At 37.0% G+C, this 19,069-nt stretch overlaps 1 protein-coding gene across 1 annotated transcript; it reads right to left on the bottom strand.

The window, feature by feature from the left end:
• Positions 1-2,101: 2,101 nt before the first annotated feature.
• On the bottom strand, positions 2,102-18,788 carry LOC307157110 (uncharacterized protein). The gene is made up of 3 exons (XM_079868876.1): positions 18,729-18,788; positions 8,805-8,947; positions 2,102-6,745 (listed from the first exon to the last, which is right to left on the bottom strand). The coding sequence occupies exons 1-3, from the start codon at positions 18,761-18,763 to the stop codon at positions 5,649-5,651; spliced, it is 1,275 nt and encodes a 424-aa protein (XP_079725002.1). The 5' UTR covers positions 18,764-18,788; the 3' UTR covers positions 2,102-5,648.
• Positions 18,789-19,069: the final 281 nt, after the last annotated feature.

The raw sequence follows: 19,069 nt of genomic DNA, 5'->3' as shown, positions 1-19,069 counted from the left end.
CAAACTTTATCAGATGGCGGCTCGATTTGGCTTACGAAATTATTGGCTGGCGGTGGCTGAAATTCTAAATGGCGCAAATGGCGGCGCCTGGCGGCGGCTTCGGGGTCCAGAACAGACAGCTGGGTGGTCAGGGATGGCAGACTCTAAACAGGTGTCCCTTTAACCAGCAGGATACTCTGGTAGCAGTCCTCCCGCAAACAGGCTCTGGCTGTATGGGTGTGTGTTGGAATGTGGTGTGGGAGCACATGGTACTTGTGAAGGAAATGGGCGGTCAGTGACATAGGCAGGTGAGAAGTCTTGCTCCTCAAAAATATCTGGGTTGAAGGGGCAGATGCCAGTGCACACAAAGCCAGATGTGATGTTGCTGGGTGTTGCTGCTCGTGGCAGAGCTGTGGCCACTAGGTTTGGAATGTCATATATGGTCAAAGTTCTTCCAGGATGTGTTCTCATCCAGTGATCTGCTGCTGTGTTTATATATCGCTTCAGTGGACCGAAGACACTCCTGTCGAGCGGCTGGAGACGATGTGAGCAGTGGGGTGGGAAAGATAGTAGGACTATCCTGTTTGACCGACAAAAGTCAATTGCTGCTACAGAAAGGTGTGACCAATGATTGTCGAGGAGGAGCAGCACCTTCGACTCCAGGTTCACACGGGTGTGTCTGGCAAAGTGCTGGAGAAAGGCAAGAAAGTCTACATCCTGCATCCACCCTTAACTATTAGCAGAACCAGTAGAGCCGATGTGACCATTCCTAACAAAGTGGTCCTGGAACTTCTTCCTGGGAAAGATAAAGTACGGGGGAATGCAATTGCCTTGTGCATTAACAGCAAGGGCAATGGTGACCAATGTCCCCCTCTCCCCAGAGGTCACTGCACCGACCTGGCACTTCCCCTTTGTGGCGATAATTTTACCTGGCACCTGGACCGTTGTGGTACCTGAAATTTAATTATAAACTTTGATGAGCTTTCATGAACATTTGTAAGTGTTTATAAACCTAGTATTGTTAATGTTTGTATATATTTACATATTTATTTAATGGGAGTTTTTGCGAAATTGACGTGTTTCCATTGGACATATTTTCAATTCGCAATTTCAATTTGGGCAATTTGAAAGGTAATGGAAACGCGGCTACAGACAAGGTCAAAAGATGTCAAACACATAACGCAATGCGCATCAATGAAAATCAGTTTGTACACTGTACATTTGAAGTAACCGTTACATGTTTTGCCCAACACGACCTCAGTCATCTTCAGACTGAAGCACAATCGCCTCTGCAGGTGATATTTTCAATTTGCACATTGAATTTTGCTACATTCATTGCGGGACATTTAATGAAAATGCAATCGCAAGTGTCTTAACTGTGAGTGTAAATGCAATTAAGAAAAAATAACATTTAAATGATCATTTTGCTACAGTTTTTGCTTGAACATGTTAAACATATCTAATCATTTCTGTAATACATTTTAATTTTGCAACTTATAAAGCGTTAAAATATGTATTCAATTTACATATTAAAACTAGTGTATGAAAAGGCAAATGTAAATTATATGATTATTTTTTTAATGTAATGGAAAATGTAAATTTAAATACAGAAATGCATTGCCATTTTATATATTGCATTGTCATTTTGTATATTACATTGCAAATTGAATATTGCTACCCATATGCTTCCATACTTTCCCCCCTAGGCTACTTAAAGATTAAATCCTTAAAGTTTACTTTTTCAAGATTAACAAAGATTTGTTTTCGATTTGTCTTTTCAATATGCACACCTGTAAATAAAAGTGTAGCCTAATCAACATTACAGTACAGATTGCAGTAGTTGTTCATCCAAACTTTTTAATGTAGTATTTAATAAATAAATAAAAATTAATGCTATGGAGTAGGCTAACAAATGTAATGGCACTGTTGTGATGGAAAGCATTTGCGTATAGTCTGGTATATGTCAAACATATTTTTCATCCAGGTTTACAGGGCAATCATGGTCAAAAATAGGCAACTTAGTTTTATTTTAGTCTTAAATTTGCTTTTGCATTGCAATATCTTAAGTGTTCCTTCCCAAATAAGAGACTTAAGAATGTCACAAAACCAAATCAGTGTAAGTTATAAACAGTTTATTAGGGTACAGGGTACATTTGTTCAGGTTTATTTGTTGTTGCAATGCTCTAGATTCACAGAATGATAACTAAAAAAAAGAAAGTTTAAAATCTCACAAGATACAAATATCCACAAGGGAGAGTAACACTGGGAAAGCGTGCCCTTTCCAGGGGAAAAAAACGCTACAGAAGCCACATCCTGCCGGTAGGGAGGTATTAGGGCTGGGCGATATGACCAAAATATCATTTCACAATATTAACTCAAACATACCCCATTAATGATATCACGATATAGTACCTTTTCTGTAAATTCATTCAATTAATAGTTTATGCAAGTATATATTTTTAGCACATGGAAAAGACTATTTCTTTAAAGTATATACTCAAATATGTAGCCTATTCATATGCGATTATATTTCTTCCTTTATTTAGAACTTCTGGGCAAATGTTTGATTAAGAATGTAGAAATAAAAAATATTAATGAAATATAAAACACTTTTTAAAAACAAATGATTACAGGCCCAACATAAAATATTGCCATATAAAATGCAAATGTAAACATTGTACTTTCAAGTTTAAAATGTAGCCGCAATCAGGGCTCCGAACCTGTTCAATGAACGAAAACAAACAAATGAAATTTTGACAGTAACATAACTAGAAATGGAAACAAAATCAAATTTAATAGTTCTGAACAGAAGCGCTTATTTGAAATGGCCATTAACCGGTTAATAACGTTATTTTATCGTTCTGTTAAATATTTTAATTTGCCAGTCAACCAATCACAAATTCAAATAGTACAGATTCTTCAAATGTGATATTGATGCATATCCAACGTGAGTGAAATTCCCGTGTTCAGCTGTCAAGTCATCATAGGTAAGTCGCAATGGCAATGCGCTGGCGTTAGTTTTTCCGAGGATAAATATGTCACCAACTGTCAAACAATTAGGCCTACATTTCAGCAGAATAAAACTAAATATATAAAACTAATATAAAGGCCTATATGCAAAATATAGGCTATTTCACTTAAATAATTACAGTTTAACAAACCTAAAGGAAAAATTTAGTTGAGCTTCGGTTCATTGTGATAGGGTACAAAGCTCACAGAAAGGAAACCGAGACGGCAGAAAACGGCATTGTGCTTGTTTTCTGTATTTTACAAAAGCTTTACCGTTTTTAATAATTTCTTGCTTCTATCCGTATGACCATAAGTGATCGCGTCAGCACCTCAAGCGCGCATGTTCTAGCATTGCTAACTTGACATTGCAGCATGTTCATTATCAAAATAAAATAGTCAAACAAACATATAGAATGTTAACTAAACCATGTCCATGCTACAAAGATAGCCCCTCGTTTAGGAACGAGCTCCTCGGTTTGTCTTGGCTGGTCCTTCTCTTGCTCGGAGCCACCCGGTTCTGTCTCCCCTTCCCTCATGCTGTTATTCACGTTTCTGCCTGCATTCCCATGGTGGTGTGTAAGATTGCAGTCATCCAAATGATGAGAAAGTTTTGCCGTAAACAATGTATTTTGCAACACCACGATGTAAACAATAGAGCATAATATGAAACGATAGACTTTTTATTTCGTCCATCCGATATATATCGTCATATCGCACAGCCCTAGGAGGTATCATGTGGAAGTTACACATATGGACTGGCTGTTCAGGGCAGTACAACATATGGAATGTCACTGAGGCCAGATCATCCAGCCTATAGCAGGGGGAGACACACCGGTCAGAGACGGCAGAGCGGACTCTGCCAAGGGAAAGACACGGGCTCGCCGTAGAGAGCCGTACCGTGGAAGAATGCACATATGGGGTCGCCTTAGGGATCACAACATATGGGACCCAGACAGGTTCCACAAATGTATACGAGTGTTAGGCCTGGCACTGGAAGCTCCGCTACATCTCAATGACCCCCTTCTGTCACATGCTCAGTTTGTGGACTTCAGGCAGTGACTGGACACCAAATTAGATGATGTACTTTAACTTTGTCCAAAGCTGAACAATTAGCCCTGATTCACTATATCAATATTAACTAAACAATTAAATTAAGATAATCTGAGTGATTTTAAGTGATGTCCACCAGTTACTTTAATGACTGCTGTTTATTTTATATTGTAGTTTTATTTACAGAATATTATAATATTGAAAAATTAATATTGAAGAAACTTTTTTTTTTTTTTTAATCCAGATACAATCATCTTCTGCCATTTGATGATGCCAGAGAACAGGACCGCCTGGGTGAAGAGTTCTTTGATTTTCAAATGTTAGAAGATACTGATATCCCAGAAAAGGTCTGGAAAACTACCCTGGTCAAGGTGGACGGGGAAAAGGAATTCCACCAAATGGATGTCATATGGGCACACTTGAGTGCCATGAAGAGCCATTTAACAGGTGCACCCAGGTTCCAAGGACTTGCAAAAGTGGCACAGCTTGTGCTCTGCCTTCCACATTCAAATGCAGACTCTGAGAGAACCTTCTCTGCGATAGGCCTAAAACTGAGACAAGAAATAAACTGTCACTAGAGGGTACATTGTCCTCTGTAATGTGCAAAAAGATGACAGAAATGAACCCATGCTACAAATATGAGCCACCAGTGCAGATGATTAAAAACTAAGTCTGCAGCCTCTGCATTCAACAAAAAGCATTCAGCACAATAGACTATAGAAATGTCAGAAAAAAATGTATTTTGTATTTAGTTAAAAATAAAAGCATAAATTGCTTCTTTACATTAACTATTTTTCTGTTACGATTTTACCACCTAAAAAGGTAGCCGATTCATAAATATCACTCCAGCCATGAAGCCAAAGTTGGCAATCCTGTAACAAACATGTATTCATTACTTCAATGAGCTCATTGTTTCTGCCTTAAATTATTACTGTTTAAAATAATACATTGTTAGCTAAGTGTGTGATTTGTCTATGTACATCACTGAAATGCATAACTTAGACAGTCACCTCTGATAACAGATTACTCTAAATTGTAATGTAGATGCATATGTTTTCTGTAAAGCTGCTTTGAAACAATATGTATTGTGAAAAGCACTATACAAATAAATGTGAAATATTAAAAATTTCATTCATATTTAAAAATGTTAGCACACCAGTGACTAGGAACATGAAATTGTCTAGCTTTGACGTTTTGTTTCACAGGAGTATGAATATGAGGAAACACAAAGGCCAAATTCCCTTAATGTTAATTAACATGAGTTCATGACATGTTCAAGTAGCTATTAGTTCAGGCATTAGTACAACATTATTCATGAACTGTTATTGCCCTACAATGTATTAATCAAAAATTAGGCAAAGTATAAAGAACTAAACAATGCAAATAAAAGACATGTTCAAGCTTTGTAGGAGCGTCACCTGCCATTTTAAACTGCAGAGCCATTTAAATCTCTTCCCACATAAAGAACACAAATAGGGCCTCAAATCTATGTGACTTTTCAGGTGTATCTGAAAGTGTAATGGCAAAATATTTTTTTTATTAAATTGATCACAATTAAATTGCCTTCCTCCAGAGTGAATGAGCAGGTGATGTTTGAAATTGCTCCTTTTCTAAACCTCGTCACACTCAGAACACTGCAATGTTTTTCCAGAATGACTTTGCAAATGATGTTTCAAGTCTCTTTGATATATGAAACGCTTTTCACACTGAAGACATGTAAAAGGCTTCTCTCCAGTGTGAAGTCTCGTGTGAGTCTTGAGGTTTCCTTTAAGTGTGAAACTCTTTCCACAGTGATGACACATGAAAGGCTTCTGTCCAATGTGAGTTATCACGTGCTTCTTAAGCTGTTTCCTGTCTGTGAAATTCTGTCCACACTGATGACATATAAAACGCTTATCTCTTAAGTGAATCCTCACGTGCTTATTAAGGGTTACTTTTTGTCTGAAACTCTTTCCACACTGATCACATGTGAAAGGCTTCTCTCCAGTGTGAATTCTCATGTGATACCTAAGATATCCTTTTTGTGAGAAGCTCTTCTCACACAGTTTGCAGGTGTAAGGCTTCTCTCCAGTGTGAACTCTCATGTGGGATTCAAATGATTTTTTACATGTAAAAATCATTCCACACTGAGGGCATGTCAAAATGTTCTCTCTTGAGTGAATTCTCATATGGGAATTAAGGGTTACTTTACGTGTAAAACTCTTTCCACACTGGTCACATGTGAAAGGCTTCACTCCTGTATGAATGTTCATGTGACACCTAAAGCTTGGTTCTGCTATAAAACTATTTCCACACAGTTTGCAGGTGTAAGGCTTTTCTCCAGTATGAGTTTTTATGTGGTATTTAAGGGCTCCACTTTGAGTGAAACTATTTCCACAATGTTGGCAGGTGTAAGGCTTCTCTCCAGTGTGAAGTCTCATGTGAACTTTAAGGCTTCCATTTTCAGCGAAACTTTTTCCACATTGTTGGCAGGTGTAAGGCTTTTCTCCATTGTGAACTCTCATGTGGACTTTAAGCTTTTCATGTTGACTGAAACTCTTTCCACACTGAAAGCAGGTGAAAAAACTTCTAGGAACTTTCCTTCTAACGTTTTTTTGAGAGGAAGTATTTTCAGTCGGTGAGCCACTAAGATATTTTTCTCCAGTTATCAAATCATGATCTTTCATTTCATTCAGTACTTTACTTTCCTCTTTCAGTGTCATCAGATCTACGGCAGAAAAAGATAAATACAAGTTAATGGCACAAAGCCAAAGACATCAACACATTTAGACATTTAAAGCATCAAAACCAACAAAATGTATGCTAGATCCCCAAAGGTAATGCACCTAGTTAACAGAACACCAAACAAATTTTCTCATTTAATTGCCTGCTGGTGCTATGGAACCTTGTTTACGCCACTGAATAAAAAATAGAAAAGGTAATTGCACATTTTTATCTCACAATTCTGTCAGAATTGCATGATATAAATTCACAATTGCGAGTTATAAAGTCATAATTGAGATGTACTGTAAATTCACAATTGTAAGAAAATGTCAGAAATGTGTTAGATTAAAGGCCTGTTCACATTAAAAATCGTTCTCCATATTTAAAGGGATAGTTCACTTTGAAATTAAATTTTGGTATGTTTTAGCTTACCTAAGACACAAAACGAGCGGTTTGTGTGAGAAAACGAACAGTATTTATATCGTTTTTACCTCTTATAACACAAACCGCTCGTTTCGTGTCTTAGGCCATCAATGTGTACTTACAATGGGGAATTGTTTAATTTGGACGATGGGGAATTGTTTTGTTTTTGACTCTGTGCATGCTCTTTGAGGGGGTGACCATAGACCTGCATGATATGACTGTCAGACAAGAACGGTTTGACCTAAAAATATCAAAATTGAAACTACTGCGGAAACAAAGACACCTACATCTTGGATGCCCTTGAGGTAAGCTAAAACATACCAAAATTTAATTTCAAAGTGAACTATCCCTTTAAGAATAGCAGAGTTCACACCACAACTATAACGATAAAGATATTAGGAACGATATTGTTGAGATCACTTTCAGAATGATTTTTTCAGCTGTCGAATGATAAAACACTGACAGCCAATCATAATCCACTTGAATTTAAAGGGCTCACGCGCATTTAAAATGGCAGACGACATTGTGGTGAAGTTAATCGACGAGGTACAGAAAAATCCACCACTGTTTGACAAGTCAAGCCCCTTTTCAAGAAAATGGACATGGAAAACAATAGTTCATACCTTCTGAATAAATGGTGAGAAGTATTACCTCAAGTATCCAGCGCTCGTTTCGACAACATTTTCTTGCTTCTTTTGAAGTTGCGGTGGAAAAGACTAGGTGTTATTTTTATTCCACTATATTGACTACATCAGCTAAATTCACTATTAGATTATTAGATCGATTACACTAGCTTCACTCAAAACAAAGCATGCTAAGGACATAGCATGATTTAAAGCCGTGTAAATGCAATAAGAACAGCAAAAACATGTTCAATGACGTTGTACACACATTGAAACCGCAGTGTGCGTGTGAGCTTAGAATAAACAGACTGTTATCGTTAGTTGGTGTGGATGCAAATATAGTTATCGATCTTGGTGTGAACGGCCCTTAAGAGTCGCAAATATCTTTTAAATTTTTTTCTTATTACATGGCGGAAACAAGCTTTCATTTGCATTAAGAGGAAAAAGCTGTCCATAATGCTCCTAAGGCAAGTCTCAATCCTGTATGATGTACTGTGTCCACTATTTTGATGTATGACTTCCTGGCAGATCCATAAGCTATACTCCTATAGTCCATTTTTGAATTAATAATTGTCCTATAAAGTCTCAACAGTGTGATCGCGATTAGTGATTTGTGAGATTGCGATGAACTGACAAAGAGACAGAGTTTTAGTGATTGTAAAGTGAGCGGTCTTGGCTCGCTAACAAGGCTTCAGCCTGTATAATCCTTTGAATAAAACTATATTTTTTCATGCTGATAAGAGGACAGATGGCCAAATTTGTGCACTTAAACTTTATTTCTGTGGTTGTGTTGTTCAATAAATCACTTGTATCACTTCTTATTACTTAACTTTTAGGTTTTATGAGATGGAAAAAAGAAAAGAAAAGGAAATCGGCCAAACATATCGGCAAAAAAATTTAAATAAATCGGCATCATATATTGCCCAGAGAAAAACCCATATCAGTCGACCTCTAGTCAGGAAGGGCTTACCGATTTGATAAGAAATAACTGAGTTCAGTTTTGAGAATGAAACCCACCTGTTTGGTCCTCAGTATCTTCTTGTTTCACTCTTAATGTTTCTTCAATCTTCATGTCTTCACTCTCCTCTTTAATCAACGCCATCTTTATAATAGTGTCATGTGGATCTCTGGACTTTTTCTGTGTGTTTGGACACTCTGTCCTGTTTAAGATGAGAATAATTAACAGAAAGAAATCCAAATCCAAACTAAATCACTGGGTGCGTCTCAATCAGCTCTTTGGTTTAGTAGTCAGTACGAGATTTCATTATTTTCAATTTCATGATGACTTTAATGCCCTTCCATGGCCTAATTAATAGGGATAACTTGATACCACTTTTTTATGTCAGATAAAACCTTGCAAACCTGCAACCTTGAGTATCTGCCGGCATTCTATACTAATTCTATTCCATCTTTTCTCCCCTTTAAAACAACGAATCTGTTAATAATACATTTGTTTGGATGCCCTTCGCGTAACCTAACCATTCCTAACAAACTTAAATATGGAAAACCTAATATTCTACTTCCCCTAAAGGAAATCAAACATTACTCTTTAAAAAAAAAAAAATTTAAAGATTTACTCTTTTAATTCCTTTTATAACTGTTTTAATTTTCCTAGCTTTTATTTTGTGGTTATTTAAATTATTTTCAGTGTAAAGCACTTTGAATTGCCATGGTGTATGAAACTTGCCTTTTTATTTAGACTTTTTCTCTCAAACAGAACATTTAGCAGCATTTTTGACTGGTCAGAGATAGGGGTGGGCAATATACCAGTAGAGATTTGTCAACCGGTAGAGATTTAGGACTATCGTCTCTATCACAGTTATGCTCATGCGATGTTGCTGTGCGGTCACGAAAGCTCATCGTTTGCATGCGTTTTTAAGCATTATACCCCAGTTGTCTGTTTTTCCTATGTGGAGTAGTATCAAATTAATGAGAGTATAAATCCTTTAGTTTTAAAGGTATAGTTCAACCAAAAATGATATTTAACCCATGATTTACTCACCCTCAAGCCGTTCGAGATGCATATGTCAATCATTTTTCAGACAAACACATTTTCAGTTATTTTATTTTAGCACTGTAATTTGCTCTGGCCCCCTTCCTGTTCGCAGGAGTGATGAGATAGTTAGTAGATTGTGTTCGCTTAACGGTTGGCTGTCTAAGTGGTGTCCGCTTAATAATATAGAATTTATAGACAATTGGAAACGTTTTTGGGGCAAACCTGACCTGTTGAAAAGAGATGGTATTCATCCCTCCTGGGATGGTGCTGCTCTTCTCTCTAGTAATATGGCTCATAGTCTTAGAGCTCAAACATGACAATCTGGGGCTCAGGTCAGGAAGCAGACAGACTGGCTAAACCGACTGTCTGCTAGCGGCCTCGCGTTACCCAGGTCAGATAAATCCCATCACATAGAGCCTCTTTCACCTAGCTATCATCATATAGAGACTGTGTCTGTTCCCCGAATTTGAAAATCCAAAAAACGTTTAAACCCATCTAAGGTTAAAAATTTAATTGATGTTCAACAAATAAAAAACAGCTATAATACAGATAAGCAAATGCTAAAGCTTGGGTTGCTGAATATTCGATCGCTTACTTCAAAAGCACTCATTGTTAATGATATGATTTCAGACTATAATCTAGATGTGCTGTGTTTGACAGAAACCTGGCTAAAACCAAATGATTACATTACTTTAAATGAGTCCACCCCGCAAGATTACTGTTATAAACATGAGCCTCGTCTGAAACGCAAAGGGGGAGCAGTTGCTGTAATCTATAGTAATATTTTCAAAACCACTAAGAAATCAAGTTTTAAATATACTTCTTTTGAAGTGTTAGTACTTAATGTAAAAATATATAGTATAAATGATAAATCAATGTTTGAGATTTGTGCTGGCTACTGTATACAGGCCATCAGGGCACCATACAGACTTTATCAAAGAATTTGCGGACTTTCTATCAGAATTAATATTGACTGCAGATAAAGTACTAATTGTTGGTGATTTTAATATACACATAGATAATGAAAAAGATGCATTGGGATTGGCATTTAAAGACATTGTAAACTCAATTGGAGTTAGACAACACGTATCAAGACCTACTCATCGTCGTAATCATACTCTAGATCTAATATTATCACACGGAATAGATGTTGATGCCGTTGAAATTCTGCAGCAGAGCGATGACATCTCAGATCATTATCTAGTCTCGTGTAAACTTCATTTAGCCAAGGCTGCAAAGCCGACTCCGTGTTTCAAATATGTTAGACCTATCACTTCTGCCACTAAAGATTGCTTTATCAATAATCTTCCTGATCAGTTTCATCATCTTAGCATCCCGGATAGCTTAGAAGAACTTGATATTGCGACAGAAACTTTTAACTCTCTCTTTTCCAGCACTTTAGACACAGTTGCTCCGTTGCGCTTAAAGAAGATTAAAGAAAATAGTCCAACGCCGTGGTACAACGAGCACACTCAGGCCCTTAAGAGAGCAGCCAGAAAAATGGAGCGCAACTGGAAGAAAACAAAACTAGAGGTATTTCGCATTTCGTGGAAAGAGAACTCGATTGCATACAGAGAGGCTTTAAAAGCTGCTAGATCTGCTTATTTTTCAAACCTATTAGAAGAAAATAAACATAATCCTAGGTATTTATTTGAAACGGTGGCTAAACTAACGAAAAAGAAAGCTTCAAGCACCGAAGTTTCCAAGCAACACAGCAGTAATGATTTTATGAACTTCTTCACTTATAAGATTGATAATATCAGGGAGAAAATTATAACTATGCAACAGTCTACTACAGTATCGCATCAGGCAGTGCATTGTAGTCTCCCTGAGGAAAAATTTGATTCGTTCGTTGCTATAGAAGAGGAAGAATTTACTAAACTCGTTAAATCATCTAAATCTACAACATGTATGTTAGACCCTATACCGACTAAGCTACTGAAAGAAATACTTCCAGAGGTCATAGATCCTCTTCTTAATATCATTAATTCATCTTTGTCTCTAGGATACGTACCAAAAACCTTTAAGCTGGCTATGATTAAACCGCTTGTTAAAAAAACGCAACTTGATCCTACAAAATTAGTCAATTACAGGCCGATCTCGAATCTACCTTTTCTGTCAAAGATATTAGAAAAAGCAGTATCTTCACAACTGTGTTCCTTTCTTGAAAGAAATGATATCTGTAAGGATTTTCAGTCAGGATTTAGATCGTACCATAGTACTGAGACTGCTCTCGTTAGAGTCACAAATGATTTGCTCTTATCATCCGATCGTGGTTGTGTCTCTCTATTAGTGTTACTTGATCTTAGTGCTGCATTTGACACTATCGACCACAACATTCTTTTAAATAGACTCTAAAATTATGTTGGCATTAGTGGAATTGCACTAGCATGGTTTAAATCATACTTATCTGACCGTTATCAATTTGTAGCAGTAAATGAAGAGATGTCTCATCGATCACAAGTTCAGTATGGCGTACCACAAGGCTCAGTACTAGGACCGCTGCTGTTCACTCTGTACATGCTACCATTAGGAGATATCATTAGGAAACATGGCATTAGCTTTCACTGTTATGCCGACGATACTCAGCTCTATATTTCTTCAAAACCTAACGAAACTTACCAATTCACAAAATTAACGGAATGCATAGCGGATATAAAAAAATTGGATGACTCGTAATTTCCTACTTCTAAATTCTGAAAAAAACAGAGATTCTAATTATTGGACAAAAAACTTCCTCACGTAATAACCTAGAATACTGTCTAACACTTGATGGCTGCTCTGTTAAGTCTTCGTCGTCGGTTAGGAACCTGGGTGTGCTCTTTGATACCAATCTTTCATTTGAAAGTCACGTGTCTAATATCTGTAAAACTGCATTTTTCCATCTTAAAAATATATCTAAATTACATCATATGCTCTCATTGACAAATGCGGAACAGTTAGTTCATGCGTTCATGACCTCAAGGCTAGATTATTGTAATGCTCTACTGGGTGGTTGCCCTGCACGCTTAATAAACAAACTACAACTAGTTCAAAACGCAGCAGCTCGAGTTCTTACCAGAACCAGGAAGTATGACCATATTAGCCCGGTTCTGTCAAAACTGCACTGGCTCCCTATTAAACATCGCATCAATTTTAAAATATTGCTGATCACGTACAAAGCACTAAATGGTTTAGCTCCACAGTACTTGAGCGAGCTCTTAACGCATTATAGTCCTTCACGTCTATTGCGATCTCAAAATTCCGGCCAGTTGATAATACCTAGAATATCAAAATCGACTGCTGGCGGTAGATCCTTCTCCTATTTAGCACCAAAACTTTGGAACAATCTTCCTAACATTGTCCGGGAAGCAGACACACTCTGTCAGTTCAAAGCTAGACTAAAAACACATCTCTTTGACCTAGCTTTCACATAATACAGTGTGTGCAGAATTATTAGGCACGTTGATTTTCTGATCATATTTTATTTCCAGGAACATTTTGCCAATTCCAAACCATATTAAACTTAATAACTACTATTAATTTTCTATTTAATCATGTATAAGTGATATATAATTGTTCATGAAGGCTGGAAATGAAAAATGTCTTATTTTCAGGTGTGCAGAATTATTAGGCAAGTTTTCTTTTACAGATAAAATAAGCCAAAAATGAGATTTAACAAAGACTGAAAAGTCAAAAATTATTAAATCCCCATGAGAAGAATGCAAAACTAATGCAATACTAGAGATTACAGTTAAGGCATGACCATTGGACAGTGAAATGCTCATTGGGTCAGCAGGGTCAGACAAAAACAGGTGGAGAAGAAAAAACACATGTTAACTGCAAAAGAATGAAGAATTAAGGAGAAGAATTAAGTGTGAAACCATCGGGAACCCTTTAGTCTTCAGCGCCACCATTTTCCAGAACTGCAACCTACCTGGAGTCTCCAGAAGAGCAAGGTGTCAGGGTCTCAGAGACTTGGGTTAGGCAAAGAATCCTAAAAAATGACCCCCTCTTAATAAGAGTCACAAGCTGAAGTGTTGTTAAATACATGAAGACTTTTTTTTAATAGGCTTTATAGACAGACAGATTGAGAGTGACTCTTGAAGGACCAGCACCACATCCTCTTCTACCACTGTTTGAAGAATTCATCTTCCAGAATACGTTTTAATACGTTTTGTGAGTTTATTTTTAGTCCATCTCCTACCCTGAAGTCCGTTTTGCAGAGATGGACTAAAAATTAACTCCCAAAACGTATTAAAATGTATTCTGGAAGATGAATTCTTCAAACAGTGGTAGAAGAGGATGTGGTGCTGGTCCTTCAAGAGTCACTCTCAATCTGTCTGTCTATAAAGCCTATAAAAAAACAGTCTTCATGTATTTTACTACTCTTCAGCTTGTGATTCTTATTAAGAGGGGGTCATTTTTTAGGATTCTTTGCCTAACCCAAGTCTCTGAGACCCTGACACCTTGCTCTTCTGGAGACTCCAGGTAGGTTGCAGTTCTGGAAAATGGTGGCGCTGAAGACTAAAGGGTTCCTGATGGTTTCACACTTAATTCTTCACCTTAATTCTTCATTCTTTTGCAGTTAACATGTGTTTTTTCTTCTCCACCTGTTTTTGTCTGACCCTGCTGACCCAATGAGCATTTCACTGTCCAATGGTCATGCCTTAACTGTAATCTCTAGTATTGCATTAGTTTTGCATTCTTCTCATGGGGATTTAATAATTTTTGACTTTTCAGTCTTTGTTAAATCTCATTTTTGGCTTATTTTATCTGTAAAAGAAAACTTGCCTAATAATTCTGCACACCTGAAAATAAGACATTTTTCATTTCCAGCCTTCATGAACAATTATATATCACTTATACATGATTAAATAGAAAATGAATAGTAGTTATTAAGTTTAATATGGTTTGGAATTGGCAAAATGTTCCTGGAAATAAAATATGATCAGAAAATCAACGTGCCTAATAATTCTGCACACACTGTACATTATAGACTTCTATAATTCAATATTAGGCTGCATAGATTAGGTCAGCTGGAACCGGGAACACTTCCCATAAATCCTGATGTACTTGTTACATCATAAGAAGAATGGCATCTACGCTAATTTTAGTGTCTTTGTTTATCCCGAGGTTTTCCCGCAGCCTGCCGGATCCAGGCCGTATCCAGATCTGATGAAGGACCTTCGCTTGGACCCGATGACAACGCAGTGCTGAAGTGCCAACTAGTCTCTCCCTATGGAGAATCCCTTTACCACTCTACAGATAAAGCGTTGTCGGGAAACTCAATTCGCGTATCTACCCCGAATTGATAAAATAAAATAAAATTCTGTATCAAAAATTATAAGGAAACACCAGTACTTTGTTTAGGCTTGGTTTGTAGGGAATTACAAACCTGCGTACATATATTCAAACGCACATAACTATAGAACCAATTCTTAATGCGCATGTGAATGCCATCAGCGTTTCTCACAGGTTCGCATTTAAAGTCTGTGTAGAGAGAATTGTGTCGTCTTAGCGGCCCCTAATTTAATAACAAATGATCGTTGCGACGGAAGCGAATCAATCATAACTAACCTTAGCTGGAAAATAACTTTACTAAAGAACCGCTATAAAGCCAAAACAATCTCTGTTACCATAAATTATACGTTTATCTCTGTAAAGCTGCTTTGAAACAATCTACATTGTTAAAAGCGCTATATAAATGAAGATGACTTGACTTGACTTGACTTAGAAAATGTCTTAGATCTTTCAGTGGTTATAATGTGAAGCTATGGGGTCCACCTCCTTCAAGTCCCAAAATGTGCATGCATCCTTCACAAAAGTAATCCATCCGGCACCAGGGGGATAAACGAAGGCCTTCTGAGGGTAATCCGTGCGGTTTTGTCGTAAAAATATACATATTTAAAACTTTATAAATGAAAATATCTTGCTTCCGGCAACGGTCGATGCGCGTTCACGGGAGATGGATGCCGGTGTATGACGTAGGACGTACCGTAGGAAGCGTCGTGACGTAGAACGAAGTACAGTAACTGAAATAATAACTGAAAATGTGTTCGTCTGAAAAAAGATTGACATATCCATCTCGAACGGCTTGAGGGTGAGTAAATCATGGGTTAAATATCATTTTTGGCCGAACTATCCCTTTAACATGCTCATGTGAATAGCTTTTATATACAGTAGTTCTGTTGTGTTTGTTTTATGTTTGTTCTGAGAATAGATTTTTTCCTCACTGGAATTTCTACACAACTTGCAATTTTCTAAAACAACATTCGGAGACAATTTATACTACATTAAGGTAATTCTAAGATGGCATTCTATGCATTTGTCGTATATACTAAAGTCTGTCAATCATTATTAGAGCATCACTCTCAGGCTGAAAAACGCAAGGACCTTATAATTTTGCCAAGTGTGTCGGATGTGTTCAACGATTAGAATTTAAAGCTTACAAAACGCTTATCGTAAACTAGCGCTAAGACCCAGAATCTGCCCTACCTAAATTTACGACCAGGAGCAGCTACTGCCTGGCAATACTGAGTATCCAGATTGTACAAAGAAACCTACTCCTGAATCTTTCTGTGTGCCTGCAAGCTGCTCTTGATGTGCGAGCTACTGTCTGTGTGCATTATGATCAGCACATTAGTTTAGAAGGGCGATTAACAAATGGTGTCAGTTATTTCTATCCATCTTCTTGAATCCTTTTCAAATGTGTTGCATTTGTAAATGCTTGTGTTATCGACACATGCTTTGTGGAGGCACTTGTTGCTGGGAGCATGTCAGTCTCTCTCTTTTTTTGAGCCATGCACTGTGACAGTAAGATTCACAGAAAGATTCAGGAGCAGTTTGTTTGAGTTCTCCTCCGTGTTGCTTCCATGCCACTTACTAGATGGGGAAGAATCTCGTGACTCATTTTCTGTATGCATTTTCATCCCAGATGACCTACGATTGGGGCTTTCGCACCGGAGGAACCATTTCACAGTTCCTAGATCTAATGGCAGAAGTACCTGGATTTTGGCCTGTTCGCACCGCAGGAACGATTTTAGTTCTAGGAACTCCTTTTGGAGGAACTAATTTAGCTCCGACTTCAGAGTCGGGTCTAAACCAGCACTGAACTACCAGCGACGTTAGTGTACGCTGATTGGTCAAACGCACGCGAAACACCAGCACCCGCCATTAAAAAAAAAAAAGAAACTGTGAACACAGATTATATCCTATATCTTTACTCCAGAAACTAACTCTGCGAACATGGAAAACAGTGATAGATGAGCCTCTTAACATTTACGCTGAGGAGAAAAACAAACGCAACTTTGAGGAAACCAAGCAAAACATGATTATGTATTTCTGCTCAGCTAGCAACACTGGACATCAACCACATGGCAAATGCTAATACTTTTTCATATACCGTCTACTTTCTTTTTATAATAGTTCTATCTATTAACGTATTAGACAGGACTGTTAGACAGATCATAAACTAATGAGGATGAACAATGGGAGCACTGTGTGCTCAGGCTCTGGCATTCTCAGCGCCATCAAAATAAAAGTCACAACAATAAACTCAGCTTATGTCACTTCAGTGTTCCTACTGGCGGTGCGAATGCAACCAGAAAACGGGAACCATTAGTTCTCGGGGAACCACTCTGGTGGCTAGTTCCTATAAGCAAGTTCCTAAAATCACCTGGTGGCAGGGAATAGGCTAATTTTAAATGTAGCCTTACACTGGTACATATGTTACTGTACAGTACAAACTAGCCGTGTTTCCAAAAACACTGTTGTTACATAAATTGTACTTTAATCTCTATGGCACATTTGATCAAGTCAAGAAAAAAAAGTCACCTTTATTTATATAGCGCTTTATAGATTTCAAATCAGCTTTACAGTGATGAACAGAAAAATGATTTAATAATGCAAACAGAGTTAAATGCTTCAAAAGAGCTCTAACAAAAAAACAGTATCATTGTTCAGCAAGTCCTTTTAATGTTGATTCAAATACGTTCAATAACTGTGTAAAGTTACTCAATTAGGAAATGAGTTCAATTCATATCAATAACTTATTTATGCTAACAAAATACCTAATATATGGGGATAATCTACCATAAATCCTAAGAGAATTAGCCTATTTGTGGTGTTTTGTAAAACCCAGCTATAATGAGTTATTTTTACCCTTGTATGACTGAAGTATTCTACACAGTAAAACTGGTAGGTGTTTCTGTAAGGATTGTTACCTGAATCTTTAAAATTAGCCCGCCAATTGTAGTCAATTTGATTCAAACATGATAATTTGGCCATATTTTTGACTTGAGTTAAACCAGTTAATTTACGTTACCACATTAAGCACATTTTTACGGTAAAAAAAAATTCAGTGTACATTTTTTGTTGAGCAAAATCAAATCTAATTAATTGATTTTAAGTAAAAACATTTAATTTCGCAGAATCACCTTGACTTAACACCAACTAACAATTTTTTTTATTGGTTAGATCAATACCATTGAGGGTAGTCGAAAGGTATGACATTTTCACTCAGGTTTCCAAGTAAAAAAAAAGAATGGTTGGCACATTTATTTGTAAGGTAACAGCCTGGACAGCTGTGCTGAATTAATGTTCAATGTCGGTCATGTGACAACACTGTAGCAATCTACCTTAAAAAAAATGTTGTATACTATTCACACACTATTCCTACAAAATAAATAGTAAATAGTACTGGGCAGTAAGTAGTGTGGGTTTTTGAAAACAGCCTATCTCACATTACTACTCGCCAGAGCCTGGATTCGTGATGATTCACGATATAGAGAACGAAATGAGACGCACCTTTTCTGTTACTTAAGATACTCACACACATCCCAATAAAACATCCCTTAATGTTAGATAAAGCAGTACAACATTACATTCAATAATACTTAATTATTTTGCATTGATATAAAACAGTTTGCATTGATTTAAACGCCTTAAATGCTTAAAACACAAACCTTTTTTCTGTCAACAGATGCAGGAGGCGACGCATCCTTATGACGTCGCACTACATGACCAAAATAAAAGTCCTGTCAACACACTGCTCTGTCTTAAATCACAAAACTTTACAGAAATGTACATAATATTAAGAACCAATAATGAAAGATTGTGAGATTTTGTCTAAAAGTCAAAACTGTACTGTTTGGGTGCAGAAACCATTTATACATTAGTCCTACCTATATTAAAATGCAAATAATGATAAATGGGGTTTAAAGTGTATGAGTTCAGAAAGCAGAGTTCATACGTGTCAAATGAAACGAATAAGTGTGAGTGTATATTTTCTAATATAAAAATGTGG

The sequence above is a fragment of the Squalius cephalus genome, assembly GCF_949319135.1.
Source record: "Squalius cephalus genome assembly, chromosome: 4".
Lineage (NCBI taxonomy): Eukaryota > Metazoa > Chordata > Actinopteri > Cypriniformes > Leuciscidae > Squalius > Squalius cephalus.
The sequence above is the reverse complement of the archived record's forward strand: the minus strand, read 5'-3'. Positions and strand labels throughout refer to the sequence as shown.

Excerpts from the sequence above, each read along its gene's own strand:
- LOC307157110 (XM_079868876.1), bottom strand. The coding sequence starts at position 18,763 with ATGCGTCGCCTCCTGCATCTGTTGACAGAAAAAAG. Across the intron at positions 8,948-18,728 it reads CATCTGTTGACAGAAAAAAG|GACAGAGTGTCCAAACACAC; the intron begins GTTTGTGTTTTA and ends CATCTTAAACAG. Across the intron at positions 6,746-8,804 it reads AGATACTGAGGACCAAACAG|ATCTGATGACACTGAAAGAG; the intron begins GTGGGTTTCATT and ends TTTCTGCCGTAG.